We start from the raw sequence: 20124 nt of genomic DNA, 5'->3' as shown, positions 1-20124 counted from the left end.
AGCCAGCACTCGTACACGACAGTGACGACACACCCAACAATAGCCATGATATAAATGCGCCCTGTTAGATTCTCATACAGGCATATTACAGGTGCGTGATACGACAGTATTTTCTGGGTTCCATTGGCTTACAGCCAGAAATGTCTCCTTGGAATGTATACTGTATAGGGCGCCATCCCTGTATCGCTTTATAGCCCATCCACTACAATAACCGAATAAACCGAACCGAATAATCCAAAGTGGCCATTTGAGTAAAAAACTATCACATGAAGATCATGTCAATCGATGGATTATTCTTTTTCTATATGCGAAACTCTCTATGTACTTTCTTCGACGTTTTGATAGACTCGAACAAGAAAGCATTGCACGGTTCTCAGCCTGCGGGACAGTCGAAAGAGTTGCCATCAGCCGCAGATAACTACTTACGGGTACTCCAAAATAAACACCTTTTTTTAAATATTTGCAGCAGCACCATAACCAGTTTTGCTGTACGTTAATTCAATCTTAATTGGTCAGGCTCCTGTTGGCCGATTGACAAGGATTTACTTAATTAATGACCAACAGCAAACAAATCTGGCTATGGGCCTTATACGAGGTATCACTGACAAGCTAAGTGCTGCGCAGAAAGCAAGATAAATCAGGCGCGGTTGTGCAAACTGTTTTTATGTATATATTTCGTCGGGTGCGCAAAGGCCAGAACAACCCTACAATACAGGAAGGCGGCAGTTTTCGGTGCATATTCTGATAATATTTGCATATGAGTGTGATACAGGTAAAGCTCGACCATATTAATTATTGTTTACAGATGTTTGCGTTTGCGCTTGAAGAGCGGACAGGGACAGTTGCCGGTACAGGGCGGACACTCGGGCGGGAAACTACTCGCGCGGCGCTGATCCCCCGGCGCATGATCGTAATCAGCGTCGTACTCCGTTTCATTCATGCCCGCGGTCGACACCGTTTCTCCATCCACGATTGTCGTGCTGAATTCAGTCCGCGGCACAGTGAACGGTGGTTTACCTTCCTTTTCTTTCATCGATAAGCCTTCAGCGTACGCGATATCTGCATCTGCAGAAGATCAATCCGTAAATTCGTTTAGAAAACATCTAAACTGATACTTAATCAAGTTAAATACAGTTATACCTCTCCATATAAGTACGGTATTAACGATTAATAAAAATTATGCACTACAAAATTCTCGTGATCTCAATATAATAATGATATGAATTATATAAATTTGGTAACAAAATAATAAAACCAAACAATTTAATAAACAATTGATAAAATGATTACAGGATTTCGATGATTAAAGCTAATATACAGAGTATGTTGATTATCAAGTTTGTAGGTATAATTTTCTAATTCTTCTAAATTAAAAAAAACACTAACAGTTATATTGCACATTATGATATTATTATAATGGGACGAGCCGGGAGGTGTCCAGTTTGACTCATATGCTATAACTTTCACCTTCGTATTCGGCAGAATCGCCGTCTACTGCCATAGGTGCGGTGTCCGGCGTTGTCGGTGACGGGGACGCCATACTTCCCGTTGATGTCGCGTTTCTCCTCGAATCCGCTAAAATTGTCACAGCCAAACTGTTATTTTCTGTGCAAACAAATTTATGTGCAGTTGAATTTCATCAAGCAAGCAGGCCAGGTTGCAACATGAGCAGCACAAAACCGATCAAAATTTATCAGAGAAATTCTGTTTATTCGTTAAACACATATTTATAATTGATTCTAATAATAAATATTTTCTTATTAATTTTTAAATTTATTAGGGCGACTGGAAAAACCTAAGATACTGTAAACTCTTTAATATCGCTTGCAAAAGGAGCGCAAATAATTAGTTATATATCAGCATAATTACCAACTCGCGGTGCTCTGGTGGCAACCGTGGGGGCCACAAGTTTCACTACAAAAAGAAAAAAAATAAGTAACCAAATGACGTGAATAATATAAATGCAGTGTTCAGGCTTATTACCAGCCGCGCGAACTACCTACATATTTCGCCAACGTTATCCGAATAGTCTTCTTCGGAATAGTCGTCTATGGTTTCCGAGTCCGGCAATGCCGCTGACAAGGGCATCGCGCTGGTTTCCACTAAAATCATTTTTTTTTAAAAATGACAATAAAAAATTTAAATTAGAAAGTCGAAAAATCTCTAACTAAAAACACACAATCGTTATGTTTTTGGTGTGATAGTTACCAAGCCGTTAAGTCACCTGAGGGGACAGATTGAAATGTCGTGCTTTGAGCTGTTCTACTGGTCAAGCTGCTGCTCGAAGCTAGATGGAAAATAATCTCGGTTTTAACTCATCGATTGGAGAGACTTAAATTTTAAATTTTGCCAGACACGTAGCTTGGTTACCTGTCGTTTGAACGGCGCCGGTAGCGTGCTCTTTCCACTGCACGCCGTTTGTAGAAACTGTGCTGAACCACTGGGCGGGCCACAGCGCGACAATTGATGTGATGACACTAGCCGACGAAACGGGCGGGGCAGTTTCCGTGTGACTGATCGGCGTGGAGGGTTTTGTCACAGCACTGGTAACATGTACCGGAGTATCAAGCACCATTGTCTCTGAAAATAAAAATGGCACGCGCTCCATCTTATAGCCCGCCGAGAACGTTGCAAGGGACACTGACTAACGTCGATGAAATAGTGTGCGATTAGTGTAATACATATATAATTATTTGTATGTGAAGTAATAATGCAAAAACTCCGGTTTTTGCATTATTAAATAAGACTACTACATATTGCAGAGAGCACAGTCTGTTGGCAATTTTTTTATTATGCATTGAAATATCTTATTCGATTTTACAGGCACCATAATATTTTTTATTTGGATATGCAGTATTTAGGGAGCAAAACGATCTGCTTTCTATTTGTTCAAATTGGAAATAAGGCAGCCAGCTGAATACGTGGCAAAAAGCGTAATTACAGTATATCGATATTATTTTTACTCACTTTTGGGCGTAACATGGAGGTGGTATTCTCGTCCACCACGTAGCGAACACCAGTTACCGGCACACTTCCCGAGATTCTCGATATACGCACAAGCGTATACGCCTTCGTCAGCCGCGGTGACGGACTTGATCCACATTTCTCCGTCCGGCGCGCTCCGATCAACGGCTGCGTCGCACTTATAATGGCGGTGAGTCCGCTCCCATCTTTCACAGAACTGTCGCTTATCTTTAGTCCAGTAGTAGAGGCCGGTACTATCGCTGCGAAAGCCGGGAAAATGGTCGCGGATGATGTGAATGTTCCGTGGAATATCTTCCAGCTGATGGCAGGATAAGCGCACAGGTTCGCCTTCGGTTATAAACACGTCCCGTTTCGAAGATCGCAAACGATCTACATTAACGCAAGGGTAGAAGGATGTACAAGTAAGACGCTTGTATTTACAGACAAAAATAATAACAACAACTAGCAATAGTAGTGAAAATTACATCATAATAAAATATTACTTACTAGTTAGTACGATAATGTAATCCAAAAAACGGCAGCAGTAAATGGACAGTGCGAGCGCACAAAGTGAAGCGATATCTATCAAGAACTTCACAATTTTCCATTTTTTATCAAAAAATATTCTAATAATTACGAGGAAAATTCCCTGTCAGGAAGGCGATCACTGCGGGTATGCGACCTACCGCTGGTCAAGATGTTGATCAAGCAGAGCAGTTGAGCGGGATAACGAGGGTGGTTACTCCAAAACGTAAAAGAGCTTGGGTTAAAATACGCCGGTGGCGGACGCGTCGGCACCCAATGCCGCATTACACAGTGTCGGACTCGGCTCTTGTAGGGCTCCAGTTCCCATGGCGGAGTGGGGGGCGCCTGGGAACAGGCGTGTACTAAGGGACATTCCAGGACGACGGCCAGACTCGTTACCAGCGCTACAACTGTCCAATCTGGCACCATGACTCACTGGGCCACACTGCAGATGTGTTTCCCAATTGGCAGCGATATTCCCAATATTGGCAGTGATATTGGCAGGAGTTTCCCAATCATAGGCGTTCCCTTCCTTAACTGGAAGTATGATGCAAAACGCAGTAATTTACTGCGCGATATCGAACTGGTAATTGTCAAGCAATCAGTGACGTGTGCAGAGAATGGAATGCAGGAATAGACTTAGAGCTGAAAAGATCGTCACACAGTCTCGATTGGCATGGAAATGCTTGGTGCCTGGATAAGCACACACCCGTACAAGACACGCCTTTATTAACGCAATTAATAATCCACCTACAGCTTCTACACCTGTACTGTACTTCTTACAGGCGCTCGTATACGAACAGTACGATTGTACGACAGCACATCCCTATTAAATACGGCACTGGCTGGCAGCCAAGGGTTCAGGAATGTTCTCTGGAATGCGTACTATCGATATTCCTGCGTTAGTGCACATTGGCATGGAAATGTGTATGTATTGCCCCGATTGACGCTCTCTCGGCTCACCTACGACAGCCAATACGCACTCGTACAGGGGCTTAATAATATTATTCATGTTCGGCAGCACTTTCTCAAAACCGGCATGGAACGAGGATTGTTCTGCTGATTGCGTACGATATTGCGCATATTGCGTATATTGCGTACAGTATATTGCGTATATTGCGTACGATATTGCGTACGGCGTTTATCTACTGAGCACTAACCGTATCGGCCAACATGTAAACAGTTCTTGTCGTGTGACAATCATGTCACTCGATTGCATTTTTTTCTGATTTCCAACGCAGAAAAAAAGGAAGCGAAAGAGCAAGCATGTGTGTTAAATAAAATAATGAAAGCCGTTCTTCTTGCACAATACCACTGAACATCACCGCCAGAAAATCGCCTGTATGACGTTCTGCGGTACTGGGATACACGAAAGAAGCGCGGCATAATGCAGCATTTACAGTTAATTTGTACGAAGGTATTTGTTTCGGCCCGGTTAGTTGGCTACTGCGTATCATGCGTACAGATAACGCTGGAAACTGGACGACAGAAGGATGTTTTGGCAACGAAACTAGGACGGCGATCGATCGCTGCTCCTGCACTGCCCTCCACAGCCAGTACGACGCGTTCGGAAATTGTTCGATCCATTCATTCATTCCGTCCATTGTCCCAGGTGGGAGAAATCGAAATGCAAAATTTCCGAACGCCAAACAGTAAATGTGCTTTTTTAACAGGCGAAATAAGCTGCGCGCGGTTTATTCGGCGTTTATTCAACTTGCCTTAGTGTGCATAAATTGCTATTTGCTAACAACTTACCTTAGTGTGATTTACAATATTAATTTTACATTAGTCTCGTTGATTTGTAGAGCGTACAATAAAACGTAAGAAAGTGCGCGATATCGTTGCACGACAGTACGATTAAAATAAAATTAATCAGTGCAGCGGAATCATCGCAGCTTTTATTACGATTATTTCATTCTGGTTTCTGGTTGCCGACCGCTAAGAATCACCAGTTTATCGAATTACTGAAACTTATCCATGCATCACGCAGTAGAAAAACAGCCGCTCCGATATTTTCCCCAAAACAACGCTTATTGGTATAACAGTTTCTGACATAGCAAATGGAGAACATAACTTAGCGCTAATTTTTCTTAACCTGACTATAGCACAGTGGCAGTGCCATGAGAAATCGACCGAACCAAAATTTCATAAATGCTTGCGCTTGCGCTTCGATGGCGGACAAGGACAGTTCCCGGTGCAGGCCGGACACTCGGACGGGTACATGGTGTGACGGCGCTGATCCGACGGAACCCAGTCGAATTCGGTGACCTCCTCCGTATCGTTTACGGTTTCTGTGGACACATTTTCTTCTTCAGTGACGGTCGAGCTGGCTACGGTGGACAGCGGAGTGCCTACTGAGACCGTTTCGCTGATCGACGAGTTATTTTCATCTGCATATATGAAAAGGAAAATGCGGTTTTTAATTAAAGTACCAGGCAGAAAACAGAGAACACTGCATTTGTACTATAGTTTATTTATGAATTTATTCACTACGTTTAACAAACTGCATCGCCCTGCACCGATACCATCAAAAGTTTTTATCATGGAATAGTCTTGTATCATAAAAATACGTAATAAAACTAAATTCTTATGACTGTTAAAGGCGACTTTGAAAGAAAATTAATAATTATCATTGCATAATCATTGCTGTTTATTAGTATTAAATTTATCGAGATCAGTATGATTTATAATTTTAAATTATAAATCATACTGATCTCGATAAATTTAATACTAATAAACAGCAATGATTATGCAATGATAATTGACTCAATAATATCAGCAGCCATGCAAACCAGTGAAATCATGTGAATATGTATATTCTGATAGTTTTTTTGGCAGCCGCCAGTACGCATGTCAGTACGCTTGCGCAGATTTACACTAATTAAAACGATCAAATTTTAAACGTTAAAAAATATGTATATGTATATTGATGCAATCGACTGAAGGATTACCGAGCGGGTGAAATATGCCGTCCGCGCTCGAGTTTCGGGATTCGTCGTCAGCAGAAACGATGCTTATTGGAGCCGACGAGGTGTCTCGCGACGTCGCTGGCCCGGTCGCTGTCGCCATGTAGACAGTCGATGTCACGTTTCCCACCAACTGCGCTAAAATTATAGCCAAACAATAATTCAGACTGATGACTTACTTTGCAATAAAAGTAAAAGTGTAAGCTCAATAAATAATGATTTTTTTACCGGTACTGGGAGATGGGGATGTGGCACTAGCGATGGAAGCGGTTACGATTGCATTCCTGCTCGCTGCTTAAAAATGCTAATTAGAATAAGATCAAACAATATAACAAAAATATCAAAAATATCGGTAAAATTATGTTTACTCATTGAATAAATAAAGAATATTATGATGGTTTGATTTCGGATTGCGAATTTTATATTTATTTATTAACTGCATCAAAACAGGAATTACCAGGAAGCTGAAATACTGTAGGTGTTTCTCCAAGGCTTGAATACAGATCTTTGCTATCGATTATTTCCGCTGCTGAGACGTCTGATATCGCTGTTGTCCAGAACGCTGTGGTGTCACTTGATGTCGTATTTCCCATCAAACCCGCTAAAATTGTAAAAAGCATCCACTTCATCGAGATAACTCGGTGCCGCGTATATTATCTCTGCATTTCTCTTTCCAAAAGTTAATAATTTTTTCACCTGTATTGGGAAAATCAGAAAATGTGATGCAAACCTTTGAGCGGTTGCATTTGTCAGACTGTAACCCGCCGAAAAAAACGCGGAAAAAATGCCGGTTCAAGAAATGTACATAACTAAACGCAAATATTCGCGAAAAAAGAAAATGTTCGCAAAAATTTTTTGCCAACTAAATAGGGCGTGTACCTGTCGTTTGAGTGGCGCTGGAAGCTTGTTCTCCCTTTGTGGTATCTGTGCTAAACCACTGTGTGGGCAGTAAAGCGGTCGGCGGTGTGATGAAGCTAGCCGATGATACCGGCTGAATTTGTTTCTGAGTTGTCGGTGGATAGGACTTTGTTGCACCAGGGGTGGTACGCGCCGGCACTGCAGTTTCTGTTAATAATAAAAATACCACATACCGTAAAACCCGATATTAACGCCCCCCCCCCGAAATTAACGCCCCGTGCGGTTTTAAACGCCCCCTCCCGTAGGCCACGAAATAATAAAAGCCCCCCCCCCCGAAATTATCGCCCCGGAGCGTTTATTAAGTTACGGCGCCGGTAATCCTTTACAAAGCACATCGACGACGTTAGTCCAGTCGATACCATAAAAATTGTTTTTCTCTGAACAGAATAATAAAATCAGTCAATAATGAAAGAGTGTGACCCAAGGAACATGCTACAAAAAATTGCTGATAGTAAAAAAATAATTATAGCGATGAGAATTATATTTTGTATGAAGATTTTATTTTAATCTGTTTAATTCGGGGTGCAAAGCTGCAAACTAATTAACTGGATAGAAAAATAATGAATTTTCTTGTGCTATAAGCTGATATACTCACTTTTGGGCGCCACACGGAGGCGGTAAGCCAGCCCCACACGAAGCGAACACCACCAGCCCTCAATCTCGCACTTCTCGATAAACGCGCAGGCGTAGTCGCCCTCGTCCGCCGCTGTGAAAGACTTGATCCATAGTTCGCCATCCGGCGCGTTACGATCAACGGCCCCGTGGCACTTATAATCTTTATGAGTCCGCTCCCATTTTTCGCAGAAATGCCGCGAGTCCTTGGTCCAGAAGTAGAGACCGGTGCCATGGTCATAAAAGCCGGTAAAATGGTCGGGCATGATGTGAATGTTCCGGTGGACATTTTCCAGTGGATGACAGGATAATCGAACAGGATTGCCTTCCGTTATGAAATCAACTTTTTTGGACAGTGGCAGGCGGTCTACATGTACACGAGGCAGAAACGGTAAAATACCGTAATAAAGCCAAATATGTATATATATTATGTTCTCAACGTACTCTGTACGTATCAATTGTATGATAATTATCTTCTACCAACACGTATTATTTTAAATACAGAATTTTTAGTAGGTACCGTAATTATCGAATTATAGGCCCTCCCACAATAGAAGTCATCCCCGTAACTGGAGCACTCTGGGCTATAATAAAATGCAGAGCATTCGATAATTACGGTACGAGTATATGAAATTACTTACGGTACAGTGCCATATAAGATATAATGCAGTGTATGAACCAACGCTACACTGTATGAACAGCCACTAATGCAATGATATTAAAGCCCTGATGTTTGCGGACACTGCGTAACGTTATTAAACCTACCGTCAGTCAGGGCGTTAATCAAGCACAGCAGTTGCTCGTGGTAATGAGGGCTCTTTCTCCACAACGTGATTTGGTAATGATTCCTGTACTGCGGCGTCGGCGCATAATACATCCATGAACAGTGCCCGGCGCGGCTATTATAAGGCTCCAGTAACCAGGGTCGGGACGACGGTGGTCGAGGACAGCCACGGGTCCCGGAGGGACATCGCATGACGAGGGCCATGCTCGTAATCACCAATAGCAGCTTCCAATCCAGCGCCATGGATCTCGAGAGTACTTATTATTCAACCCTAGGTTAGGACCTTATGCCAAAAAGTCGCACCTAATTAAATATCGATCATACTTTGGATAAATTCACGAAATTGGCAGCTGTAAATTTTCTGTCCGTAGACAAAACAAAAATTATGATGCAACCGTTTCGGCCATGCCACTGCGCCAAATCGAACTCAGGTGATAAATAATCTGCGTGCCGTGTGCAGAGAATGGAATGTGACTGGAGAGTGAGTGAACGCTATTCGTACTCGTAGTCTCATTTGGCAAGGAAATGCGTCGTGCCTGGATTAACCGGCCTGCACCTGCATACGACACACCATTAGCCCATTCTGTTAGACGCTCGTACAGGTGCATAATAAGCTGTACGGGAGAGGCGGCTTGGATCCAGCAATAACTACCGGTAGATGCTCTGTTGAGTCACTTGAGTGCCTACCTGTGCATTTGTGCATTCAGGACGCTTTCCTGAACAGTTTTCAGCGGTCTGTAGTCTGTACGGTCCGCTGGAAATCATTTTCGCAGCTGGTATTGTCGTCGCTGACATCGCCGGTACTGACGTTTTCAAAGAGTGAAATTTTCGTTTACAAATTCTGCTAGTTCCACAATGATATTGCATGTAACGGAGACAATCAAGAGGGCGCAGTTTTCTTTTAACAATGAGAACTATGTAGGAGTGATGATAAGTGATCATTCTGGCGCCATTGGGCGCCACCCCTGATCCACTGCCCCCCAGAAGCAGGCACCCCCAACTGCCCCTGGAATTAAATAATAAAATAAAATATTAAATAATACTATTTTCAAAGTTAAAATAAACATCTGTATAAATCAATATTAAATTAACATATTAATAAAGCCGTCAACCACTCACGGGCCAAAGTGACGTACTTCGCTACCAACGAAGCAGGTGTCAGCCAGCCTGCGGGTGGTCAGGCTGCGCCGCACATATAACTGCGCTGTATCTGTGTAAGAGATACAGCGCAGACAGCTTTACCTGCATTTTACCCTGCGCCCAGTTGCCAAGGCACACGGCCCACTTTTTGCCACACGGTACTTTGCGTTTGCAACTGCGTTGGAGTCCCCAGCAAAAGAAGAACCCGCTGATGTCTTTAAAGGCTTTTAAATCAGCCCAGTTCAAGTTTATCCCACGTGTTTTTAAGGTTTTCCGTTATTTAACCGTGTAAATTATGCTGTGCCAATAGGGAATTGATGGTGTCCCATAGTGTTTACGACAAGCAAACAGCGCTATATCCCTGATTCTTTTTTGGTCTCGATTTACCTGTGGTGGTTATTGTGGCTGCTCAATCTTCCCCATACTCTTGGATTAGCCATCTTTATCCGGTAAGGATTTTTATTTTGCTTCGTAAGTGACAGAAATGATGGCTCTCCAGGTTTTTAGGTTTGTTTTTATAGAATTGTAGCATCGTAAGGCGGAAGCGACTTTAAGATCTGTCACAATATTTTCACGTACATTTCTACTACGTATTCTAGAATTCGCTATCCAGTCGAAATTGTGTGGCAGGCTGATTTTGCCGCGTCTACGGGAGCATCTCCTTAACCGTTCAGCATCTGCCAACCTTGGATTCCAGCCCCGAGAGTGTGCATGTAAACGGTACAGCTTTCACTTTGCCCTGTGTCTGCGTATTGCTGTCGGGGTTGCGTCGTGATCCAGTGTTTGATGTATGCATAAAGTGGATATGGGTTTTATTTGGTATTACAGGAAAAAATTAGCCATCCGGGAAAGAATAAAACAAGCTGAACGGATAAAACCATAAGTTGCACACTGGGCAATCCGCTACACGATAACACCGCGGAGTAACTTCCTGCCTCTTGATCATCCGTCAGCGCTCGGATTGTTTCTCGCTCACCTATCGGGTTCGTCACTGATTTTTTAAATTTCCATTTTATTTGAATTTTTAAAAAAAATCAGTTAAATCAAGAATACAGGTTGATCGCATCAAGTGTGGGGAGTTGAGTAAAATAATTCGAAAAATAATTCTACAAACAATTTTGGTGTTTATTTTCAATTTCGTTAGTGCAGTTTTTTATTGCGGATCCAGTCATGTCAAAATTGAAACCCGTTGATGCGCCCGGAACGAGTAAGGCTGGGGTTAATAGGAGAGGGTAAAGTTAGTTTTTGAATGGTTCTTTGAGGGGCCAGGGCCACAAGAAAAGGGCCACAAGAAAACCGCAATATTCTTTGATGGTTCTCGCGCGTCTAAATGTTTTTAAAAAATTATTGACTGGACATGAATATTCCTTATTAAGCAGCGATTTTTGGGGGAAAAAGTGGAAGTAAAAAATTCCGCTTCCGCTCTCTCCGTGTTAACTCCTACCACAGAAATATGACTACAAAAGTTGCGCTAGAATAAGAACTATCAGACAAAAAATAAGAAAAAGATTTTGTTGTTCAATGGGAGCAAGGGGGAATATTTTGTTACTGCCCACACTTGAATCCAAATATCTCATTTATTTTTGGCTTTTTAGCAGAAATATCTGATTGTTGAGCTTTTTAAGAACTAATTTTATTACAGTGGAATTTATGTGTAAGTGTATTTGGCGGGCAAGCTACCAGCCACCCACGGGCTGTAGTGACCAACTTCGCAACCAGCGAAGTCAGTGTTCAGACCACTGCAACGCGCGGGCGGTTGCGGTGGGTTCTATCTGCACATTATGCAAGTAGTCACAGTACTGATTTATCTAATACTTTAGTATACTGGCAACAAGGAAAGCTAATGTGAATATTTTCTGTGCATATTTCGTAGAGCAGTAGTGGTGTAGGTGTACGTGTACCAATACTTGTATCTTACCAGTGTTTTTTCTATTGCAGTTTCCACCGGAATCGTCTGACTGATCAGTGCCGGCCGTTCCTCGCTCCGCAGTCTCTGTCCAAGCCAGCTCCTTCCGGTAGTGCGGGGGTATTGCGGTAACTGACTTTTACAGTTGGTTCAGCAATCCCAGCATCGCCTCCTGCCCTCTTCGCCGCGACGTGTCCGTGCCGTATTCCAGCCACCTGCTGTCCTGCACCTCTCCATCAGGGACCAGTTGCCGATTGATGCGTTGTGGCAACTGACTAACCGTTGGTTTAGCAGCGCATCGGTCGGTGTGCCACCGCCTGCAGTCCGCGTAACTGACTCACAATCGGTTTACCGGACAGAGACTGCTACCTGACTGATAAAGTTGGGTGGTAGTAGTGCAGGCGTCGCGACCTGGACTCGCCGCTGTGACGGACGGACGGACAAACGGGTAGCCTTCCATATCCTCCCCGGAAGTGTACGCGTAAGTAGTATCTGTCTGTACACTATAGGTATTCTGCATGGCACACGATGGATCCGTACGTACTACTAGTATTTAAATTAAGCAATTTCTAATTTAACACAAATATTATTCACTCGTAATAATAATGATAATCAAGTACTTTCATAGACTGCATACAATACGTACGTATGTAGTACGTACTAATTATATTGCGTGTCTTGAAAGCTTTTTGCAGGTAGTAGCTGCTGCGTTATGGAGTCAGAACTGTTGCCCATCGACACGTTGGGGGACGAACACATCCCAATTCCAGATGCTGAAGCCGCGAACTGCGATTACCTGGTCCATCCGCGTCCACCTCTTGAGGAACACGAATCCCAATACCGCTTCTTGAGCGAAGAAGCATTCACGAAGCTGAAGCGCCTCAACAGTACTGACGTTGTGGGCGAATATGGACAGGTGAAGGTCGTTGTCGGAACAGATTCCCAGGGCCGCCGTACGCTCCTTGTCACGGACAGCTGGATCAAGTCCGGGAAGAGCTGGCGCCATTCGACCACCGTAGTATACCGCCGCTACCCAACCATTGCGAAGCGCGATGCCCTATTCCACGTGGAGGCCGGGGCCACCTTCAACCAAGTCCTGTGGAACATGATCCAGCTGGCCCGCGAGCACTACGGGACTGCGCTGCCTCCTGCCGACCGTCGGAAGAAGCTCATTCTCCTTGCCGGCACTAACGATGTGAAGAATTTCTGGTACGGGAAGCGCTTAAGTACTACCCATCACCACAAGCCGGCATCCGACATAATCACCCAATTAAATGCTGTTAAAAACGCCCTGCAGCATTATTATAGCCCAATTTTTGTGATGCAAGTGCCGGAGACCGAGATCAACCGACCCCACTGCAATATCGCCATCCGCTATATCAACGAGAGCCTGCGGAAGTTTTGCGTGGAGGGCGAAAATGCCCGGAACAACTGGCATTTCATCAACATGCCTGCCTTCGAGCTTGGGAATGTCGCCATCCATAAGGACAAGTTCCTGCACACAGATAAAGTGCATATTGCTCCCGCCATGGGCGATCGGCTGTACATTGCCATGTATAGAGCCATTGAGCGCGTCGCCCAAAGTATGATGCTAAGTGCAGTGAATTAAAGATTCGGTTCTGTGTCAAATTTATGTTCTCTTAGTTTTTAATGCTAATTGTTTGTCTGTGGCAGAGCGTACAGCCGAACTGCAGGCGAGAAAACGGGCGCAGCGTGAGGCAGCGGAGAAGCACCAAGTGGCGGAGCGGGTCGAGGGGGAGCAGAAGGCGGCAGATGAGCGAGCTGCCCGGGCAAAAAAGGAAAAGGAAGAGCGGGAAGCGCAGGAGCAGAGGGATGCGGATGAGCGAGCACGGCGGGAGAAGAAAGCGGCCGATGAGCGAGCGGCTGAGGCGCGGAAGGATGCTGATGAGCGCGCCGCCAAAGAGCGGAAGGAATCCGAGGAGAAGCACAAAGCTGCCGTCCGTGCCCACCGTGCCGAGAAGCAGCGGAAAGAGCGGCAGACCGTGGCCAAGAACGGGAGTAACATTGGCACAGGTCTCCGCAATGATCGGCGCAAGAAAAAGAAGGTCAACGAGAAGAAGCAGCAGCAGTAGTAAGGTGAGACAAGAAATGATAATATTAACAGTAGAATATTATTATTTAGGTGCAGTAATCTTTTTCCGCTGCATCGTTTGCCACATAGCAGCAGTCTGTTGAGTTATTTTCTAACTATCACGGCATTTTTGTAGATCTGATGGTGAAGGATGGACCAGCGGAGAGTGGAATGAAGATTTGGATTTGTGTTAAAACCTTTGTTTCCTGATTCTTTTCCATGCTAACGTTGATGATGTGTATCTTGTTCATGGCTGATTGGTATAGATTTCTAATAACAGTTATTAGTTTTTTGATTGTTTTGTTTTTAATACTGGGCTGTATGTAATTCTTTGTTCAAAACAAGAATGTGTGATGATGGTAAGGAAGTGGAATGGAATTGGAAGTCTATCAGCAAAACACGAGTGTCAATAACTCTAACCTATACCAACCTGTGGCAGTTGTCAAACATATATGTACGGATTAGGTAAATTTCTGCAGTTAATAATATTAGGAACAGCATGTTTAAAGACACACTGCCCTGTATCCATCGTGTAGCCAATTAAAAAACCAGCATAATTATACTCTTGTAACATTTAGAATTAACGCTCACGCTCATGTATTCCCCAGTAATTCCTCAACAATGTCGTTCCCCGCTGCAACAACAGTGCCCATGGGCTGCTTATCCAACAGCGATATTGCCAACCTTGACGTTGAATTTCCTGGTCAGCTGCACAAAGCGCGCGAGGTGGAATGTAAATTCGATCGGAACAATGTGGGACCGCAGATTTACGATCTGTTTAAGCGTGAATATCTTCAAATGAAAGAAAACCCCGGTCAATACCAATTCCCACGCAGTTTGTTTATGAAGGTGTGTGTCTGTCTATAAACTGCCTGCTGAACGCCTATCCCATAACCTTTGTGCTAGTAAAACTTCCACGATAATTATTTCTTAAAACATCCATCTGAACATCTTCAGGTGACCGGTAACAAACATCTGTGCATATCGCGAAATGATATGCAGGAACATCCCGCGTTCAAAGAGTTTGAAAGGAACGGACAGCTAACGTATTCCAAACAGTTCTTCACGGCCAATCCTAACGGCTTAGTCGTTATTCAAAATGCTGGCAAGCAGTACTGTCCCCTTGATGAACGGTTATCTTGGGATGAATGTGCCAAACGTGCGCTCTGGAAATCAGAGAACAACATTTTACGCCAGCTAGATGCCAGTGATGTCCTGAAGGGAAATCCCGGGCAGCACGATGCTGAGGCCGGCGTGAGATTCTTTGCCGCACTTCGCCATTCACAAGCAGCATCCCGAGACGTCGGCTATTATGCCTTTGTAGACGAAGTGAAGATTGTTCCAGAAGTAAGCATAATTAAAGCATGCGTCCTTTTTGCTAAGTGTCATCTTCGTAGGGGAATTAAGTAAACGTAGGGGAATCATTGTTGCTTTTTTTTTGTAGTTGTGCGATTTCGAAGTGCCCTGTGTGCTTAAAGAGCTTGACCGGATGTTCAAGCGCGGTCCTCGGCCCGGCATTACCAAAAATCAGCTGCTCGTATCAGCCGGACTTACCGGGTTCGGTTCTCACTGTGAAGATGGGATGCTCGCGTCTTTCAACTTCCTGTTCACACTAGAAAGCGTCATTAAGTCATGGATGGGAATTCCGGTTGAGCACTTTCCACTGGCCAAGAAAATATTTGCAGGTAAGAAAGCGATAGAATAATTGCAACGGGTGTGGCTCCCATATGAGAACGTCCTTAGGTGTCATCTGTTTGTTTGTTTTTAATATTTTTAATAGACAAGTACGCTCAAGTTATCGCGCCAGACACCGCAACGTGTGACGATATCGGCGTGAACCATCTTCACAAACTCCTCATCCTGGCCGACTGGAGAGACTTCTTGCGGCAAGGAGGTCATGCATGGTACATCGAGCAGGGACCGGGAGATCTCGTTCTTGTCGGCTGCGGGGTGATCCATCAAGGCGGTCAAATTGGACGTAATGAAGCCATTGCAGGAAACTTTGCGGATATCCATAACTACAGAGATGTAGTTATCGGTACGGATCTCTATCGTCAATGCCCTGACGATATTGCCAACAATACAGATCCAAAGGCTACCTCCCGCGGAATGTGCAGAATGGAAGTTTTTCAGATGGAAACTTGGTTAAACGCCCGAGACCAGCTTGCCAAGGCAACAAATAATCCCCAGCTTGACCTGACTTCTAATCTTCCGCTCCCGGAGTCAGTGGAATGGTACCACTATTCCGGTCGGGCATATGCAGCTCAGGAGCGCCTAAAGCCGGACGATATCTTGTTGCCAGAAAAGCCCACTTCTTTTGAACCACCGGCTCTGACAACGCGGTTCCTGGTTAGGCGAAAATTTATTCTTAGTTGCCTGGTCTGGGGCAGCAAGGTCCCGCACCCGGATGTCCGGCCAGTCTCTTTAAACTATGCCAATGATCTACGCCACCATTTACGTAACCATCGAACAGACGAAACTCCCGACACAGTTGGCTGGACAGTTACGGGAGTGTTTTACAATAAACCGGATGGTACATGGGAAGACGTGGAAAAGCTGGTCAATAATGGCAAAATCAAGATTTCCATCTACGACGGTATGCATTCTCGAACTATGCTAGGCGCATCATGTAGAAAAAGTATTTAACAGGATTACTCTTACAGGTGCACAGCGGTGCGCCGCGGCGGAAATGATGGGATGGGAAGAACTGGACGTGCGTGTTCATCAGTCCTCGCAATGCCTTATTCAAAAATTCACATTTGTATTCTTTGTTTTTGTTGTGCAGGTTTGTCTGTACCTGAATCCCACGGCAGAAGAGCAGAAGTTTTTGTGTTGTCGAGCCCAGGAAGTCAACGCGCAGGTCGCCCTGCAGTACACGGGCAAGCAGCTTTTCAGTACAGCCAGGAGATGTGTCGAAGTAGTTGCACGACAGCATGCACAAGAGCTTGGGATTCCAGATAACGTTCCTGTTCCGTTCAGTGATGACCAGGCCGTGGATGATACCGTAGATCTACCGGACACCGTTCCCATTACGAATCCTGACCACCGCTTTCATTTCTCTCCAGTTCAAACTACTCAACAAAGCAAGCCGCTCGCGTCAGCTAAGCTGTTGTTTATTAAGCATTATCCAACGCTTTTGTAAATCTTGAGCCCGCAATGCCTGGAATTTGCGATGACCATCAGGCTCTGACGAAAGATCAGTCCGAAGCGATAGGCTGGCTTCTCAAAATTGCCTGCTATCCGCGCGCGCTGCAGTCGAAATTCGATCAACTCTGGGATCTAGTGGAGCGAAGGGCAAAGCCGGCTGTCGATAACCTGGCCCGGCGTGAAAACAAACTGGGCAGCCTCTTCTGTGTTCTTCTAACCCCTCGAAAGCTGCACGACCTGCGCCAATTACGCAAAGATGATCCTTGGCCCATGGTCGATTTCGCATTGAATCGGATTCTGGATGGGAGCCTGAGCATCATTCAGGCCTGCAAGCCGGATGTAGTGGTAAGATATTTGAAAACGCGATTGATTCTCTTTTGCAACATTTTTGACTGATCTATTCCTTGCATGCAGAAAAAGCGGTGGGAAAAATTGCGCAAGGTCCCCTGGCCAACGACAAAACGGGCGCTGCCAGAGCCGGAAGAGAAACGTCCGTCCACTGTGAAGCTTTCGAGAGGTGCGACTCGGTCAACGCGGACAGCGTATAGCAGGGCAGCAGCTTCTAAACAGCCACCTGTTATTCTACCCGTCACTACCTCCACTACGTCATCGTCCGGTGATATGCGCCACTCCACACCGCTGCCGGCAAGCTCAGGAAAACGCTGCCGCACACTGGACGAGCACTTCGGGGCGGATGTGAGTGCTATTAAGAGCACTGAAGACGACGGGGAGCATGAGCACAATGGTGACCACAAGCAGGAAGAAGCGCATCATCCTTCCACCGGCGATGAGGAGCCATCAGCCAAACGTAGAAAGACAATCAAGGTGCGTTGCCGGAACTGTATCCATAGTACCAAGCTCGTAAATTTTCTTCCCGTTGTTAATAATGTGCGTGCCTTTATAGTCGTTGTCCGAGGATGGAGGCAGCAGCGATTCGGTGGTTGTGTCAGCAGAACAGTGTCCTACCGCGTCTGCCGGACAGGAACCGGGCACTGCGACACCGTCGCCGTCATCAACCTCATTGGATGCTGTGGAAGAAGAACAATCCCCTACTCACAGTATTCCTCCCAATGACGAAATGGAAGTTGCCAGCACGTCACAATGGCTTCCGAATTCCGTGAAGCCCGATGCGGAAGCGCAGTCTCTGCAGGATAGCGGTCGCGGCTCTGGCTCTGAACCCAATCCCCCTCACTTTGGTTTTTCGCTGGCAGTGAACGCCAAAAATGATGCTGAAGACGCAACCGAAGTATGTGAAAAACATGCTCGTTTAAGTTTTTCACGTTTCAGTTTTAATGGCTCAATCGTTTGCAGCAGCCAAGTGGTCCGAAAAAACAGGCGGTAGAAACTGTCGATCCACACCCCCAAAGCACGGACCGAAATGCAGCACACCGGCAGCTACTGGCGGAGAAACCCCAGACTTTACAACAAATTGGGAACGAGCTAAAGAAGCTTGATTTGTACAAGCACCGCCAGAAGCTCCTTGATGTTTCGTCGAGTTTTGATGCCCTCGAGCCCGTGAAAGCCGATTTGAAGTCTTATTCCAGCATTTACGAGTGTGGCGCTAGCGGCTACTTGGTGGTTGATGACGGCGCTGCAGGCTTAATCGCCGAAACACCCTTGGGGCCAGTCGTACAAAGCAGTGGAAGCATGGAAGCGCTAGTAGACGTTCGCGATCTTTTGCCCGTTGTTCCTGCGGTAGTCATCGACGTAGAGCCGAAGGAAGGTCCTGAAATGGTCCTTGAAGAGGTATGATTCTAGGATTCACTGCTACGTTTGTAGCCTGTACACACAAAATGCTTGCAGAATATCATCCCCATTGATGATTGTGATTCACTGTCGTCGCCCTCCAAATCCGGGAACGAGATTCTGAGCGAAGTCAAGAAGCCGAGTTTCACAATCGAAGTCGATATTAATCAGCATCTTCTCAGCAAGCTATGCACATTGTATCCGGACGAGGTTCATTTGCCGCTCTTGGCAGGCACCGCCTCTGCCGATCACCGTCGCGGCGCTTTCAACCATTTGATGAGCGCGCTTGTTGACCAGGAGGTAAAAAGCACTGCTTTGCCGGCAAATCCGTCTGAGATATTTGCACAGAATCATCAGAATTTCTCTGTTTTGTTCTTTAGAAATATGCGGCATCTTGCAAATTGCAGCTGACTTCTGCCCTTCTTTCCCCATTATCGCTCACTCGGAACGTTATTGTGGATGTGTTGGAATTGGTCGACAGATGTTGTGTCGACGCCACACTGCTTGCGGCTGAACAGTTCCACCTTGCTGTCCTTACTGTAAGGATAACAACTAAACCCTGTGTTTGTGTGTGTGTTTGTGTCTGTGTCGCATGTGTGCGTATATGTGGGTTAGCAATGAGCGTGATTTTTCATTTTTTCCCTACGTTTTTGTAGCTCATTAAAGAGCAATATGGAAATATCGCGGAACAACTAAAGGACTTCTTGACGTCCCAGGCTGCCTCACGCCAAATTTTGGTAGAAAATGTCGATTCGCGGCATGTGGGCTGCAAATGGCACTACGAAATGCTGCAATCAGTGGAGTTTTGTGAAGAGTACACAGCATACAACGTGCCTGGCGATGGCAACTGTTTTTTTGAGCCATCTCACTGGCAAAGACGGGAAGTGACGAGCACTACCTTGCGATGCGGCTGGCTGCCGTCTTTGGAATGCTCCATTATGGTCAGGCATTCGAGCAGCTGTATGAGAATTCGCATCCGAAATCCAAGCCGCGTACCTTCCCCGAACTCCTTAAAATCGCCTGCCTCTCTAAGAAAGAGTCTTCCGCGGCCTCAGTGAACGCAGATCGATATGGTATGGAGCGACATGGCGGCGGAATAGCTCTTTTCATCGGACAAGCGATTTACAGCTATGATGGCTACAGTGCTTTCATTGATCCTGGATCTCTGCCACTGGACTGCCCAGTAAGCAATTTTCGTATTGGTTTTCTATTTTTGTCAAATGTAAAAATAGCAAAAATATTCCTTGCAGACGAAAAGGAAAGCTCTCCTATTTCCCACGAAAAACGGATCGGTAGCATTCGATTTTCGCCCCTGTTTCCCGAA

General features: G+C 45.2%; 3 protein-coding genes across 4 annotated transcripts; 1 reads left to right on the top strand and 2 right to left on the bottom strand.

The window, feature by feature from the left end:
• Window positions 1-640: 640 nt before the first annotated feature.
• Window positions 641-4090, bottom strand: LOC129597006 (uncharacterized). 2 transcript variants are annotated; one of them, XM_055494422.1, is made up of 9 exons: window positions 3651-4090; window positions 3472-3546; window positions 2968-3354; window positions 2371-2580; window positions 2225-2287; window positions 2004-2102; window positions 1870-1914; window positions 1468-1575; window positions 641-1065 (listed from the first exon to the last, which is right to left on the bottom strand). In XM_055494422.1, the coding sequence occupies exons 1-9, from the start codon at window positions 3916-3918 to the stop codon at window positions 800-802; spliced, it is 1521 nt and encodes a 506-aa protein (XP_055350397.1). In that variant the 5' UTR covers window positions 3919-4090; the 3' UTR covers window positions 641-799. The 2 variants fall into 2 exon arrangements, with proteins under 2 accessions (XP_055350397.1, XP_055350398.1); XM_055494423.1 differs by lacking the exon at window positions 3472-3546.
• A 1315-nt stretch (window positions 4091-5405) lies between these two features.
• LOC129597011 (uncharacterized) lies at window positions 5406-9258 on the bottom strand. The gene is made up of 7 exons (XM_055494429.1): window positions 8751-9258; window positions 7969-8352; window positions 7335-7520; window positions 6913-7056; window positions 6684-6746; window positions 6441-6593; window positions 5406-5879 (listed from the first exon to the last, which is right to left on the bottom strand). The coding sequence occupies exons 1-7, from the start codon at window positions 9010-9012 to the stop codon at window positions 5635-5637; spliced, it is 1437 nt and encodes a 478-aa protein (XP_055350404.1). The 5' UTR covers window positions 9013-9258; the 3' UTR covers window positions 5406-5634.
• An 863-nt stretch (window positions 9259-10121) lies between these two features.
• LOC129597010 (uncharacterized) lies at window positions 10122-14259 on the top strand. The gene is made up of 7 exons (XM_055494428.1): window positions 10122-10358; window positions 10509-10629; window positions 10738-10892; window positions 11848-12296; window positions 12501-13398; window positions 13490-13912; window positions 14044-14259. Exons 5-6 carry the CDS (start codon window positions 12528-12530, stop codon window positions 13906-13908), a joined length of 1290 nt encoding a protein of 429 aa, XP_055350403.1. The 5' UTR covers window positions 10122-10358; window positions 10509-10629; window positions 10738-10892; window positions 11848-12296; window positions 12501-12527; the 3' UTR covers window positions 13909-13912; window positions 14044-14259.
• The last annotated feature ends 5865 nt before the right edge of the window (window positions 14260-20124 follow it).

Source organism: Paramacrobiotus metropolitanus, unplaced genomic scaffold (genome assembly GCF_019649055.1).
Source record: "Paramacrobiotus metropolitanus isolate TYO unplaced genomic scaffold, Prichtersi_v1.0 Parri_scaffold0000099, whole genome shotgun sequence".
Taxonomy (NCBI): Eukaryota; Metazoa; Tardigrada; class Eutardigrada; order Parachela; family Macrobiotidae; genus Paramacrobiotus; species Paramacrobiotus metropolitanus.
This window is presented reverse-complemented; position numbering and strand designations above follow the sequence as displayed.